We start from the raw sequence: 14002 nt of genomic DNA, 5'->3' as shown, positions 1-14002 counted from the left end.
ATGTAAACAATGACAAATGTCTTGAAATAGCTGAAATGGACCTTCTTAAATTCCTTATCTCTACATATAATACAGTTCAGTTGAATCAGATTCTGTCTGTGATTTTTTGTCATGAGCTCAGTGAACCATTTTGTAACCAAACACGACCTCTTTAACACAAAATAAAACATTTAATCTTGGCGTATTTCATCCAGACTGTGGTAGAAATCTCAATAAGGCACACATTAATACACTCTTTGTTTCCCCGTGTTACTCCGCCATTATAACAGCGCTCTGCAGCCTGTTACGCGTCTGTATGTACAGTACATTACATCTTATGTGAATGATTTTTAGTGCAAGCAGAGTACATGAGTACCTTGACATTAGCCAAAGCTGCCCGTTATGTAAGGTAGTGTACTCAGGAGTTATGGTGCGGTTTTGCACACGCTGCAGATGGTGCAGAGCTGAAAGAGAGCTGGTCGTCCCAGAAGCCCGTCCCAGGAGTTAATACCAGTCATTTTCCATTTTTACAAGTCTTACTTACTACAGCTGATGGCTTTAAAAGTCATTTTCCTCCATTAACTGGGACAGTACAGTTCGTGTCCACACCTGTTCCACTCTTCTGCCTCCATACTGCTGCACAAACATCAAACCTGGAGGAAAATTAGCAAAAGTCAGTTGGTGGGATTTTTTTTTTCCAGTATATCTTTTCTTTTTAAGGTTTTGGTACGTAAATAAGTTTGTACTTTCAATGATTTAGCATTTTCTCCTGACATTTCACTTCCATGCCAAATCCCTGACATACAGTACATGCTTCTTCTATATTGTGGTTTTGTGAAAACAAAATCCCGCACACTGCTCTTGCTCAGCATCATAACTTATTAATTAATGACACTGAAGTTTCAGTCCCTCTGGAACTTAATCAACACTAAAATTGTGCAGGATTTTCCTCTCACAAGACTAAAGTGACACTTTCCAGCGCACCTGTAACTGAGATAGCTGGATTTACGACATTGTGCTTTTAAATGCTTCTCACTGTCATTGATAATTTTGAAGGAATATAATGTCTTCTATTTAAATTCAAAAGATGACTTTTATTTAAACTAGTAATATCTCATGGACATAAAATGCAAATGAGGATCTAAAAAAATCTAAATTGAAGCCATTCAAAGTCTGTTATTTTTAATTCATTTTAAGATTAGTAAATAAGAAAGATGGTTTAGTTGAATAACATCTCTGCTGAACTAAATGATGACAATAACATGCAATCTTTGTGTCTGATAGTGTTGACAAAAAATGACATAAATCTGGTCTGAAAAACTCATATTCAGAGAGGCTGAGACATGTTTGAGAGTGCTGTTTCCAAATATGTTTGATTATGAGCTTCCTGGGCTAAAATTACGTTTGTGGATAGGGATGCAAACAAAAAATTACCAAAAACTGCAAGGCACCCTCTAGCAAATTCAAATTTAATGCCAATTTTTCCATAGGAATCACAGAACTGGTTCTTGAAGAGGTTTGTGTGTGTGCATATAGAGCATCTTTTACCCTTGGTGTGTGTGCAGTGCTGTCCATCAGACTCTGTCTCAGCAGGCCCGTCACCACCTCCAGCTCCTGCTCGGCCTCACGGACGTTCGGGTCCAGCTGGAGGACTTCCTGCAGGTCACTGCTGGCCGACAGGTAATCCTAACACAAATATTATCATAGCATTGATGCAAAAGCTCTTCTAATGTAACTGCTTCAATGGAGTGAATGTGCGTGTTTATGTCACCTGTAAACCTTTATAAGCCAGCGCTCGTCTGTAGAAAGCTTTCTTGTTGTTCGGCTCCAGCTGCAGAGCAGAGTCACAGTCCTGCTTGGCCTCTTCAAAGCAATTCAGTTTCAGGAAGCAAATGGCTCTAAAGAAGTGGAGAAAAGAGGACGAGGACTCAGAGAAACAGCATGTCCAGTTCTGCCATTCAGGATCCTGCTACAGGTGATGGTAAACTGGTATCAGAAGTTGTGGCCTGGTGTTGCTCAATCTGAAAAAGCTGCTTTACTTCTACTTTACTGCAAATGGAAATGTTTTCATTATGTATAAAGCTCCAGACTCATATACATAAATACACAGCCTCTTACAAAAACTGGCAGATACTTAAATAATGCAGTCAAAACATCACAATGAAGTAACTTTACTGCAGTCCAAAAAAGGACTTTTTTTGCTGAAGCTGCAGCTTATAATTCATACTCTTTCTACACCAGATCATATTTAACAAGACAACAAAACAAACAAACAAAAGACCATAAAACTAACAACAATAACAAAACAATGCAAAAAAAAAAAACAACTGATGACAACAAAAAACAAGTTAAATCCTTCCTACGCCACTGTTACTATCTGATCATCCATTTTCCTACTTGCTCAGCATGTTATTTTATTTGTTCACCGTGTTACTTTTTTTATTTTTATTTTTATTTTATGGTACTCTGATATTTACGCTCCAATTTGCAAGCATATCAGCTTTTCTGCAAAAGAAATTCAGAAGTTTTCTAATCTAATGATAACATGTATGTTTGATATTGTAGATTAATAAAAATATAAATATTTGCGCCTTTCTGCTCAACACAGCTGGTAAATCTGAAACAACATCCAGACCACAACTAAAAAAAAAAGTAATAAAACAAAAGTTAAACTGATTTCATATATAACTCATGTCTGGTAGTCAGACAATCATAAGATCTGTTGTAAAACTTTCACAGCAGTATTAAATCTGATGATACAGACTGGAGCTGACATGATGATGATGATGATGATCGTGTGGTGCCCTCTACTGTTCCTCTTATTATACTGTCCATAAAGAAGACCATCAGTTTATCTGAAGCTCTGAGACGATCTCTATATCTGTAACATCAAATGAGTGTTTTTATAACCAGATAAATAAGATGTAAGCATGTAGCATCACAATAAAATATCAACTCTGGAGCCACTGCTTGATTTCAAGACAGCAGGAAGACTGTTGTATCAGCTTATTAATTAGAAACCTTCAAAATGTAGAAACCAAGATGTCCACAGAAAATTAAATTAAATTAGACTCTTGAACCTGTGTTGTACCGACAGCACAGTGTCTACCTGTGCCTCTAAAGCAGGCGCTGATTCTTTCAGAGTTTAATCCAGGAGTGATTCAACATGATGAAATTCTCACCGTCACAAAGATAAAACAATCCGACAATGTGTGCAAGAAGGACTGCAAGAAAGGTTCTGGTGATGCAATGTACTCAAATACTGTAATCAAGTACAAATTCCAGATACTTGAATTTTATTTGAGTATTTCCACTTAATGCAACTTTATACTTCTACTTCACTACAACACAGAGGCAGATATTGTACTTTTTTCTTCACTACATTTGTCTGACAGCTTTAGTTACCAATTACTTTTTAGATTACAAATGTACCATTACCTTGAATAAACTTTTCTCTGCTTTCGACCTTAGGTGGAAATATTCGGAGTAACATAAATATACAAGTAAACAATATATATAACATGTGTTTTGGATTTTTAGATCATTTTAATCACATTTTAATGTCGAAATGTTACATATTGTAGCCTTCAGTGTTCATGGGTTTGGAAAATCCTCCTACTTTCTTAAGCTTCTTTCTTGTCACAACACCAAAAACAAGTCTGTTTTTGACTACACCACAGCCAACCACCACAAACATACGATGATCGCAAAGAATAGTGATTAAATTACTCAACAGTATATAAAGTAGTTAAAATGAGATTAACCTAAAAAATCTACGGCAGTTAGATACAACATACACATTAAGGTACTGCGCCCTCTGTAGATAACCGGCTCATTCCAAGGTAACAAAAACACAACCGTTCTTCTCTTCAGGTGATTATACACTAATGAAAACATACTTATGAATGTTATATTCCTTTTCTCCTATATTCTGCCCATAAATCCACATACATTGTACACACTGGACCTTTAAGTAAAGGATGTGAATACCTCTTCAACCTGTGGCTGGTTCACACCTACCTGTTTGTGTACAGCGCACATTCGTCAGTTTTTAAGCTGAGACATTCACTGTACTTCTGCAGAGCCTCCTGGAACTGTCCTTTCTTGACCAGATCATTTCCTTCCCGTTTCAGTAAAGTACATTGAGCCTCTTTTCTTCTGGCTGTTGGCAGAAATCAGAATCAGAATCTGAGGTTTAATGCCAAGTAGGTTTTCACATATAAAGAGGCCGTGGTATGTTGGTGTATAATAATAAACATAGCAAATTATAAATAATGATGAAAGTCTAGAAGCATGAATACAATAGTCAATAACTGGTGATTTCAGTGTCAGTGGCGGTTATGGACACATTCGACATGCCAGGACAGACTGCACTGAATATTGTTTGTCTTTGAAGAAGCTTTTCCCATCAGTTCGGTGGACTTTTTCAGGAGTGATCAATACATCCATCAGGCTGAGTCTGAATGGACCAGACTCCTGCTTACTGAGCCGTCTGCTGTGCTGAGAGAGACGCTATATCTAATGACTTAGGGAAACATGGACACATACACAGACACACGGAGAGATAAAAAATGTCAGAGCGTGGCTTCAAATCCACACTCGCCGTGCATATGTACGCTCCGTTCCTCTGGAGGGAAGTCAATACACAATACACTCAATCTGTAGGCTACCTGTCAGAAATGGCAGCGCTACAGTTGTAGAGAAAATCACAAACTCATCTAAACCAAAAGTCTGAAGCCTCTCTGAAGGTGGCAGACTGACAGTTTATGATTTTTAATTCATCAGAACCGAGGGAGGTGATGATGCTTAAATTTCCCAGACCACATATTAATGGGAATATATCAGTGGGTTTATCGATAATTGGCGAGAAAACTTCCTTAAAACTCCCAAGAAAGGTGGTGCTTCTTCTCCTCCAGGACACAATTAATTCCCCTGAGTCGTCAAAGCTAAAATTGAACACCTGTCTTTTCTTGTCTATCCACAAGCCAGGCAGTGAAGAGTGAAGTGAGCATTTTAAACACAGTTACAGACATAACAGGATGAGTACAGACTGATAAATCAAGGTTACAGCTCTAGTTAGGATTTCTTAAGCTAAGATATGAGGCCTGAGATCGGACAGGACACAATCATGAATTTAGGAATTGCTTCTGTAATAGGAAAAAACGATTTTCCTAACTTAGAAACTTAAATTAAGATTAGACGAGCATTTAGGATTTTTTTTTTCTGTATTAAGACCCCTGATTTCAACTACGACAGTTTGAGAGAGTGATGCTGGACTGAAAAAGTCTGCAGCTGAGGAAACGCAACCATTTATTACTCACAACACAACCATATAGAGCAAATAGCAATGAGCTGCTGCAATCTGAATTCGGTAAATCAAAGCAAAATCTTACTAAGAGTCTATTGTCAGAAGGGCAGAAGTTGTTATTTCATAGTATTTTATCCTTTAAGGCATAAAATTTGCTGAGACAAAACACGATTTAACTAACGTATATGAAGTGTTAAACAGTGAAGTTGAACCACTTCCCATCTGTTTCCCCAGCAACAGCCGTGTGCTATTCTGAGATGAGTTCAGTTCTGACTGTCAGTGTGCTAACAGTCATGAAGTGTTCATATATGTGTGAGTGTGTAAATGTGTGTGTCTGTGCAGGTCAGGTGCTCTATTCATGTAAGATTCAAATCCTCTGTATGGAAATTGTGTGTAATGCATTCAAATGAAGAAATCTATTTGCTAGTTCATTTAGCCTATTCACTCCACTACATGTATTTAAATATATTAGAATAAATATATGATCCATGTGGAGCCTTCTGGTCTGTGCGAGGAGGAAACCTGACCTGGATTGTTCCATTACAGCAGCACTACACTCTGTGTGGATCGCCTTCCCTCTGCATTATTGATGATCCACCCAGACACACACACACACACACACACACACACACACACACACTGACATCAGGAATGCTTCCACCACTGCTCAGCATTTACACACTGACTTTCACCAACTGACTTCTGCTGCTGCTCTCCGTACTTATTTTACTACTCGCAGTTCATTTAGGCGATACTGGAAAGAATAATGAACAACATTAAGAAGTTTGCATCGTTTGCATGTTTGAGCAAGAAAATATGTCTCCTAATGTGTGAGTTTAGGGGGGAAACTAGGAGGTTATAAACCCTTAACACTTTTTTTTTTTTTTTTAAAAAGCACCATATAACACCCTAAGAGGAAGTGATGTCACTGACCTTCTTCCTGTGCAGCCCTGGCGGCTCGGGCTTGAGCCACTTCTATGCTGACTGGTTTCTCTCTGTGTTGCTGCTGGACAGACAGAGGGACCACAGGGATCTCTGGAAGTTTCTCTCTCCACCCAGGTCCGTCCTGCTCGATGAGCAGCTTGGTGATCCTGGCAGGAGACACGCAGAGGACAACGTACAGTATGAGCATGAGCGCGCTTTGGCAATTCGCTGGATTAACCGTGCTCCTTCTACTGCAGGGTTCATTAAACTTTAGATAAACTCACAGTTGGACAGTTTACATTGTGAAAAGTTCAAGTGAAAAAATGCACATATATTCACAGTTTTGTTTTGTTTTTTCAAATGCTAACATGCAAAAACTGGAGTCACATTGTCAAAACTCCTCATACAGTCAATGAAACAGAAATCTATGTGGACCAGACTGTGAGTCATTTTTCATTGATTTCACACAAAATGCTTTCATTGATCACAGAATTTGTTCTTTCATTCATATTCTACCATCTACAAAACACTTTATATTAGCAGCACATATTTAAAATGCTGACGCACTGTTTTCAAAACTGTTAGAAAACATTGTGTGCATTTCTGCAACAACCACATTGAATCATTTAAACTTCATCATCTATGTAACACTCCTGGTTCTTAGTGTTTGTAGTTCAGTGTGTCATGAGTGACAATGTACGCTTTCTGAGTGAGGATTGTTTAAGTTGAACAAACTCATTTTGAGATATGTAATAAGTGTTTTGGTGGTCTGAGTGAGTTTCGATGGTGAGATTAACTGTTTGGCCAAGATGCATGTTAGTAATGCAGACTGTATGACCGATGAATTGCCAGTGAAAAAAACTTGTAAGCTTATAACATTTTGGGCAGTCTAGATAATACATCATATTTTCCACGCAGAGGGAGGCAAAAAGGAAAACTGACAGGTGTTTTCAGTCTGACAGGTTACACCTTGTTTGTGATTACAGTGCAACACAGCTAACAGGAGATTTAACTGGACATCAACAGACATTTTGACTTGTCATAAAAGGAAAAGCAGAGGTGTTACTAATATCACTGGTTTTCTATTCAAGCTTCCCACTAAACCATGACAGTGTGACAGTGTCCTCTATGAAAAAGGTTAGTGAGTAGGTGAAAACATCTGTGGGGGTTGGAGCAGGAGTGAATGGGCCCTTTAAAAAATTAATACGTGTAGCTGTTTCTTGATGAAACCTTATTGTGTGTTGGTGGTGAAACAGCGTCAGGAACACCACAGAAAATAAATTAGCTCACAAATAAATATATTTTGGAAAAACATTTTGCTGTCTCTTTGTGACATCTTGATTAGTAGTGGCATTCTGACGAGTTTTAATGACAAATGTATGTTTAGTTCCTCTATACAAACTGCAACAACAGAGTAAAAGATTACAAACTGTATATAGTTAGTATATAGTATGAACTTGACACACTGTCCTTGTCTCGACTCAACAGGTGTTGTTGTAAAGGGAAAGTTCAGATTATTTGAAGTGGGGTTGTATGAGGTATTTAATGTTACTCAGTGTATTATTTACAGCAGATGGTGGTCAGCATGCTCCCAGTCTGGAGAAGCAGAGAAGGAGTATTAACATGGAATCAAGGCAATGCACTGATGTGGACAGGGTCAGCGACAAAATGTATTTTAGCCACTTAAAAAACATCCCACCTACAAAAAAAATCTGTATTTTATGGTGTGACTTCAGTAAATCCGAATTAACCTTTTGAAACACCAAAGTCGCATAATAATAGAAACAAATTAACAGTAGACCACCAACATGTTCTGGGAGGTGAAATCACTGATTTTGCCAATGGAATCTGGTTGGTTTACAAAGAACGATATCTGGCTTATATACAGTCATCTCCACAGTAAAGCAGTGAAAATATTCTACATACAGTGTAAACTTAAACTGATAAAACTATTTGTAAAGATATTTTCAGGCCTTTTATGCCTTTACTTAGATAGCACACCCTAAGGTAGGACAGGAAGTTTTTTAAGTGGCTAAAATACCTTTTGTTTCTGACCTTTTCCACAGCAGTTCATTACTTAGCTTCAGTCTACAGTAGTTAACACACTGACTATAAATAAGTACCTCACACAACCCCATTTCAATAATCCGAACTATCCCTTTAACCCTGGAAAGGCACACCTGGCCATAAAAACTCCAGGGCTGTGTTTTTCCAGCCCCACAAGCAGTTTCTTTCATCCAGTCTGTTGTATGGACCAGTTGGTCTTTGTTTCTTTGACTGAATGAAAATGTGCAAACGCCATGGTCTTGATGGCACAAGATTAATAAACTAAGTCTATAAAATGATGGACACCTGAGTGTTGTCATAAAAAGAGTGATTAGAAAAGATACATCAGGAAGCAACTGTTTCTTATGTGCAGTTTAAGTGTACATGGAAGAAATGTAGTAATTAACTTGTCATTACGTTGGATAATCCAAAGAATGGCTAAGGGAATAACATACTGAGTAAGATTAAGAATTTAAACCATTATAAACTACTTAAAATACAATAATGCTACTGGTATACCTGAGTAATCCCAAAGTAAATTGCAATGTAATCAGTAAACAGTAAAGAAGTATTTAAAGGAACACTAATATCTATAATTGAAGTCATTGGATATCATTGGATGGTTTTTTTGGATTATTGTATTGTCAGGAGCTTGTCTTGTCTCTGTGTGTGTGTGTTTTTATGGACCCCGGGAAGATGTGGATCCTAATTTTCAGCTGACCTGTGGACGCTGTCGTGAGCAGCCTGCACCCCGGTGTCTATCTGCAGGACCGTCTTATAATCCACATAGGCCTTTCTGTAGCGCTCCAGTGACTCATAGGCCATAGCTCTGCGTAGCAGGGGCTTCAGGGAGTAGGGCTGCAGCTCCAAAGCCCTAAGAGGATCAGAGAGACACACAGACAGAGGATCAAACTGTCTACACCTGCTATGCACAGGTTTAATCTGTAGCTCTCCATTCATAAACATGTGAGTGAGTGTTTTACTATCAAACAGAGGGATTCCTGCAGCCTCCTGACACCACAAACAGTAACATAGTGTATTTATTACCCCGACATGTTGTTCGCTTGTGCGAACACACAGATCCACAGTGAAGATTTAGGCTAAAAACATGGTGTAAATGGTATATTTCAAGTCAACTTGGTATGTCGGGGCTTTAGGAGACTTGGTTCACAGCAGACTAGCAGTATGGAGGCATTTTGTGTTTTCTTTCAGTTGATTTCTTCTGTTTAAAAACTGATTATAATGATTGAATTTTCATTTTTGGGTGAACCTTTCCTTTAAATCTGACGTAAACTACATTGAAATGGATATTAACAAGCACAAAGTACATTTGCAAATGATCACACACATGCACAGAGCTGCTGACACTTGTCACGTACTTGGTACAGTCCTGTATGCAATCTGCGCTGTTTCCATCCTTTAGGTAACAGGCTGCTCTGTTGGAGTGGAGGATACACAGGTCCTCTGGACTATCAATGCCTGCAGGGGCGAACAACAATGACAACACATTTATCTAAAAGACCAGACACTGAAAGGACACCACAATCATCTTTTATCTCAATAAAACCCACAGGTATAAAGACAAGCTAGTGCTTCATATTCAGAGAAGCTCTTCTAAACTTCTGCTGCATTTTGCAGCTGCAGTTTTAAGAGGCCCATACGAAGGAGAAAATAGGACAACAGAGACAGCTCAATTTAAAGTGCAGATTGCCCAGAGATGCTGAGGGGGTGAGTGGGAGACAGATGAATGGCTGTGCTATTGGTCCCTCTGATGGAGTCATTATCTACTCTGTCCTGTCTCCTCTGAGTCTCTGCTGCAGTTTCACAACCACCAGCAGAGCATCAGTCAGTGGCCAGAAACTGATGCCAACAGCGCTGAAACTCTTCCATATGTTAAAAGAACAGGCAAATTGTTTTCAGTGCTTTCCTTTAAGTGTTTGCTTTGCCGTGACATTAAGTCTCGTCTAATCGTTTTAAGCCGGTCTCCAGTGCTGCTGCAGAAAAAAAAGCTATCCCTCCTGCCAGCTGTGAGAGTAAAAGTTGGCTGAGTGCTCTTAAAGGTGCAGCGTGACATTCTATTTCACCTAAAAGCCTCATGCACACGACCACATGACTCCTCTCTACGGTCAGCTGGGCCGTCTCCTGCCAAGACTCCACTGCATTCACAAATCACCAGTGACGTTGCATGTCTCAGACGCAGTTTTGCCACATGTTTAATCTAAAAACTTGCGATTACCAAGTGACCTGTACTCATACTGTTGGATGTAGGACTGTGGAAGCTTGAGGAAATTATGCAGCATGATAGGAATCATCATGCATTCAAAACTGACATGGGATCTTGTGGATTGATGACACACTGAGACAACTTGTATATGATACCCTTATGATGGCTGGTACACAGACGCTCGGAGAGGCTTTCTGTCTGTCTCTGTGCCATCTGTTGTTGCTGTATCAGTAATTTATTGGCCATCAAAATTTGGTTTTTAAGGCTAATTTTCACCAAAAAGCACAGCACAGTGAGGTATTTTTTAGATATATGAGTACATAAAGTACACAGCTCTGAATGCAGTAAGATTATAATCGTAGGTTTGACTTGATTACTCCTGACTAAAACTGAAACAATTAATCAATCAACAACAGTTTGAATAATCAAACAATTTAGGTCATTTTTCTAATCAAAAATGCAAGAAATCCACTGATTCTGATTAAATAAGTACATATAATGAGCATGAATCACATTTGAAAACATGTGTAATTACATTATAGTTACATTTATTGCTTAATTACATATTAATTAAAATATGATATATGTTAAATATTTTAATAACTAATATATTTTGTATGTTGTTTGCTGTTGCTCCTCTCAGGTTGCCAGTTTTGTTAATGGTAACTTGTTTGGTCTGTTTGTTTTTAATGATGATTTATGGATAATGGAGTTTTTAAATACATTACATGCATTTTTTGCAATTTGTCATTTCAAAGTGATTAAACCCAACCCTGTCATCCACTTTTATTGTAAATTGATTTTTTTTTTTCTTTTAGATTTTTGAATTGCTAGCTGGACATTTTTAATACGCCAGTCTGTGTTTTATGGAATCATGATGAGGCATTTTAAAATAATTTCCAACATTTTGTGGACTAATCCATCAATAAAGAAAATACTTGTTAGTTGCAGCCCTGCTTCATTACTGAATAATGCTAAACAATAAGTTAATCAATCAATTAGTCAAACAACAGAAAAGTAATCCACAAAATATTTGATAATGGAGCCATTGCTTGTCATTTTTCTGAGGAAAATGCTAAATATTCACAGATTCTCGCTTCTCAAGACTCAATTTTTTGCCAGTTTACTTCATCTGCTATGATTATAAAGTGAATATTGTAAAGGTTTTGACTGGTAGTCAGACTAAGCAAGCATTTTGAATAAATTAATCTGTGTTTTAAGGAATCACAAAGGGCAGTTTTTAAACTAATTTCTACAATTTTATGAACCAAACTAATAAACGATTAACTGTACTTTATTGTGATATGCACTAAGCTCTCGTGGGACATGCATTTGGTCTGTCACTTCAGGTTATTTAAAATGATTTGGTGGTACTGTATATTATTTATGTCAAGTTTAAGAATACAGTATTTCTTTAACCATACACATAACTGAGGGTAAAATATGTTTTGTAACCTATATTTATCTAAACAACAGAGGTGTTTCTCTTTTGATGAAACGTTGATCATCAGGTGAATTCTCTAAGAAAATACAAAAACTGTTCATATCTCCCCCACCTGCTTCTGCACATCCATCAATGGCCTTTGTGTACTTCTCCAGGGCGTCCCCAAACTGTCCGTGCTTGAAGAGGTGGTTCCCTTCGTTCTTGAGCCGGGCCAGGTGAGGAGGCAGGGACCCAGCAGGGGCGTCCAGATAACTTGTGTCCACTGCAGGGCTGCTCTGCTTCTCCTGTCCACCCGCAGGGCTGTTTTCCCTGCCATTGGCCACCCCCCTCTCTGGTCCTCTGTCAGCTGGGGGCTTTTCCACCCTGCCTCCGCCCCGACTTCTCGTCCCGCTCCCTGCTGTGGCCTGTCTTCCTCCTCCTCCTCCTCCGCTGCCTGGGGGTTTCTCCTGCGCGTTCCCCATAGCTGCACTCCCTCTGCAGTGTGTTCAAACTCTTCCTCCCTCCCTGCCTCTCCCTCTCGCAGAGCTGCGGCTACATCTGTGTGCTTGACAGGGGATTTCTGTTGGACACGCCTCCTGGATGAGATGTCGTCTGTGACGTCACTGAGGGGGGAAGTGCCTCAGCGATGCAGTGCTGCAGTAGGACAGCTCTGAGGGGACAGCCTCAGATTAGACTTCAGAGCAAAGAGCTCTGATCGCCAAACTGAAGGAAAAAAATACGGGAATACAGACGAAATTAATGAGCAAATGGCCAGTACAAAGCACTTTAATGCAGACTAAGAGAAAGTCAAATAAGCTAATTTGTTAGTTAGTCAAATAACAGGAAATCAACTAATCACAGTTTTAATAATATATTGTTCTGTGCTCCTTTATTGTTATTTAGAAGATTAAATTTCTAAATATTTGCTCTTTACACGCACACAAACATTAAAAAGTTGCTTCTTTTTCAATTTTCATTTCATTATAAACTGAACATTTTGGGGTTTTTTTCCACTGAAGAAATTTTGTCAAGGTAGGAAAAGTACAGATGTAAATAATAAAAAATATGGCAACAAACAGCAATGAACGGGGTCCAAGAAATTTTGCAGGTATTTTGATGCTTGTAAGAAACAAGAAATGGTAAGTCACACAACAGCCTCCTGTAGAGGTGTCACATTGTTGGCAAGCGGGACTTGGTCACATGTGGTTTTGAATGCTTAACCTTTGGAGTCCCAGAGAAGGCTGCACCACTGGGGAGATGTGGTCTCTATACACCTACTTGTAAGATGAGGCAATCACAACACTCGTGCAAAACTGGGGCACTTTTATCTGTTTAAACTTAAAACACTTACAAATGTCAAAAACATGGTGAAAAAAAATCACACACAAGCATAATGTTTTCATCCATATTTAATAATATATAGAAATAAAGATTTTTTTTCTAATTGGTCCAAAATAATCAACTGTGCCACTAAGTAGACATGTTTTGTCAATTTAAAATGTAATTTGTCTCAGGTTTGTTGCACTTTGGTTTAGTTTTATGTGAAACTACTGAACTACATCTCTCGTCTTGCACAATATACGTCATTAACACCGATATCGCTGTCCCTTCTAATGCTATCTTACCTGAAGTGTTTCATCCAGCGACTCCTGGTCCTTTAATCTGCCCTGAAGCAGAAGAACGAGTAAGACCTGCTGCTGTGTTTACATCCTGGTGTGAAAGCACACAAGCAACGTAGCTTCAGCAGCTAGCTAATGTTTTTTTTTGTTTTTTTTTTTAAATCAACGATAAAAAGACATACAAACGAGGAGATCATTAATAAAAGCCTAGAACCAGAGGGTGTGATTAAATTAACAGATTCACATCTAATAAGATATTAGAGTAATTAACGGGGTAATATCTACGTATGATTTTAAAAGAAACTTCCCTTACTTTGTGAGGAAATAACTGTATGCTTCAGCGGCTAACGTTAGCCCGTAGCGGGAGACGTCAGTGACGTCACTTATGCGACTTCTGGGTATGTAGTCTTTCTAATTGTGTGTCGTCACGGCCAGATATTTTAACTGTTTTACGACGAATGTTGATTTTCTTGGCTTTA

The 14002-nt window shown here is 38.6% G+C and overlaps 1 protein-coding gene across 1 annotated transcript; it reads right to left on the bottom strand.

Moving 5' to 3' along the window:
• Positions 1-152: 152 nt before the first annotated feature.
• spag1a (sperm associated antigen 1a) lies at positions 153-13885 on the bottom strand. The gene is made up of 10 exons (XM_084738903.1): positions 13837-13885; positions 13530-13651; positions 12038-12627; positions 9637-9736; positions 8979-9131; positions 6221-6378; positions 4000-4141; positions 1751-1877; positions 1528-1665; positions 153-632 (listed from the first exon to the last, which is right to left on the bottom strand). Exons 3-10 carry the CDS (start codon positions 12384-12386, stop codon positions 627-629), a joined length of 1173 nt encoding a protein of 390 aa, XP_084595029.1. The 5' UTR covers positions 12387-12627; positions 13530-13651; positions 13837-13885; the 3' UTR covers positions 153-626.
• Positions 13886-14002: the final 117 nt, after the last annotated feature.

This window comes from Lutjanus erythropterus, chromosome 16, assembly GCF_056507025.1.
Source record: "Lutjanus erythropterus isolate fLutEry1 chromosome 16, fLutEry1.hap2, whole genome shotgun sequence".
In the NCBI taxonomy this organism is placed as follows: domain Eukaryota; kingdom Metazoa; phylum Chordata; class Actinopteri; order Lutjaniformes; family Lutjanidae; genus Lutjanus; species Lutjanus erythropterus.
Note: the sequence above shows the minus strand (reverse complement) of the source record. Positions and strands in the feature narration are given on the sequence as shown.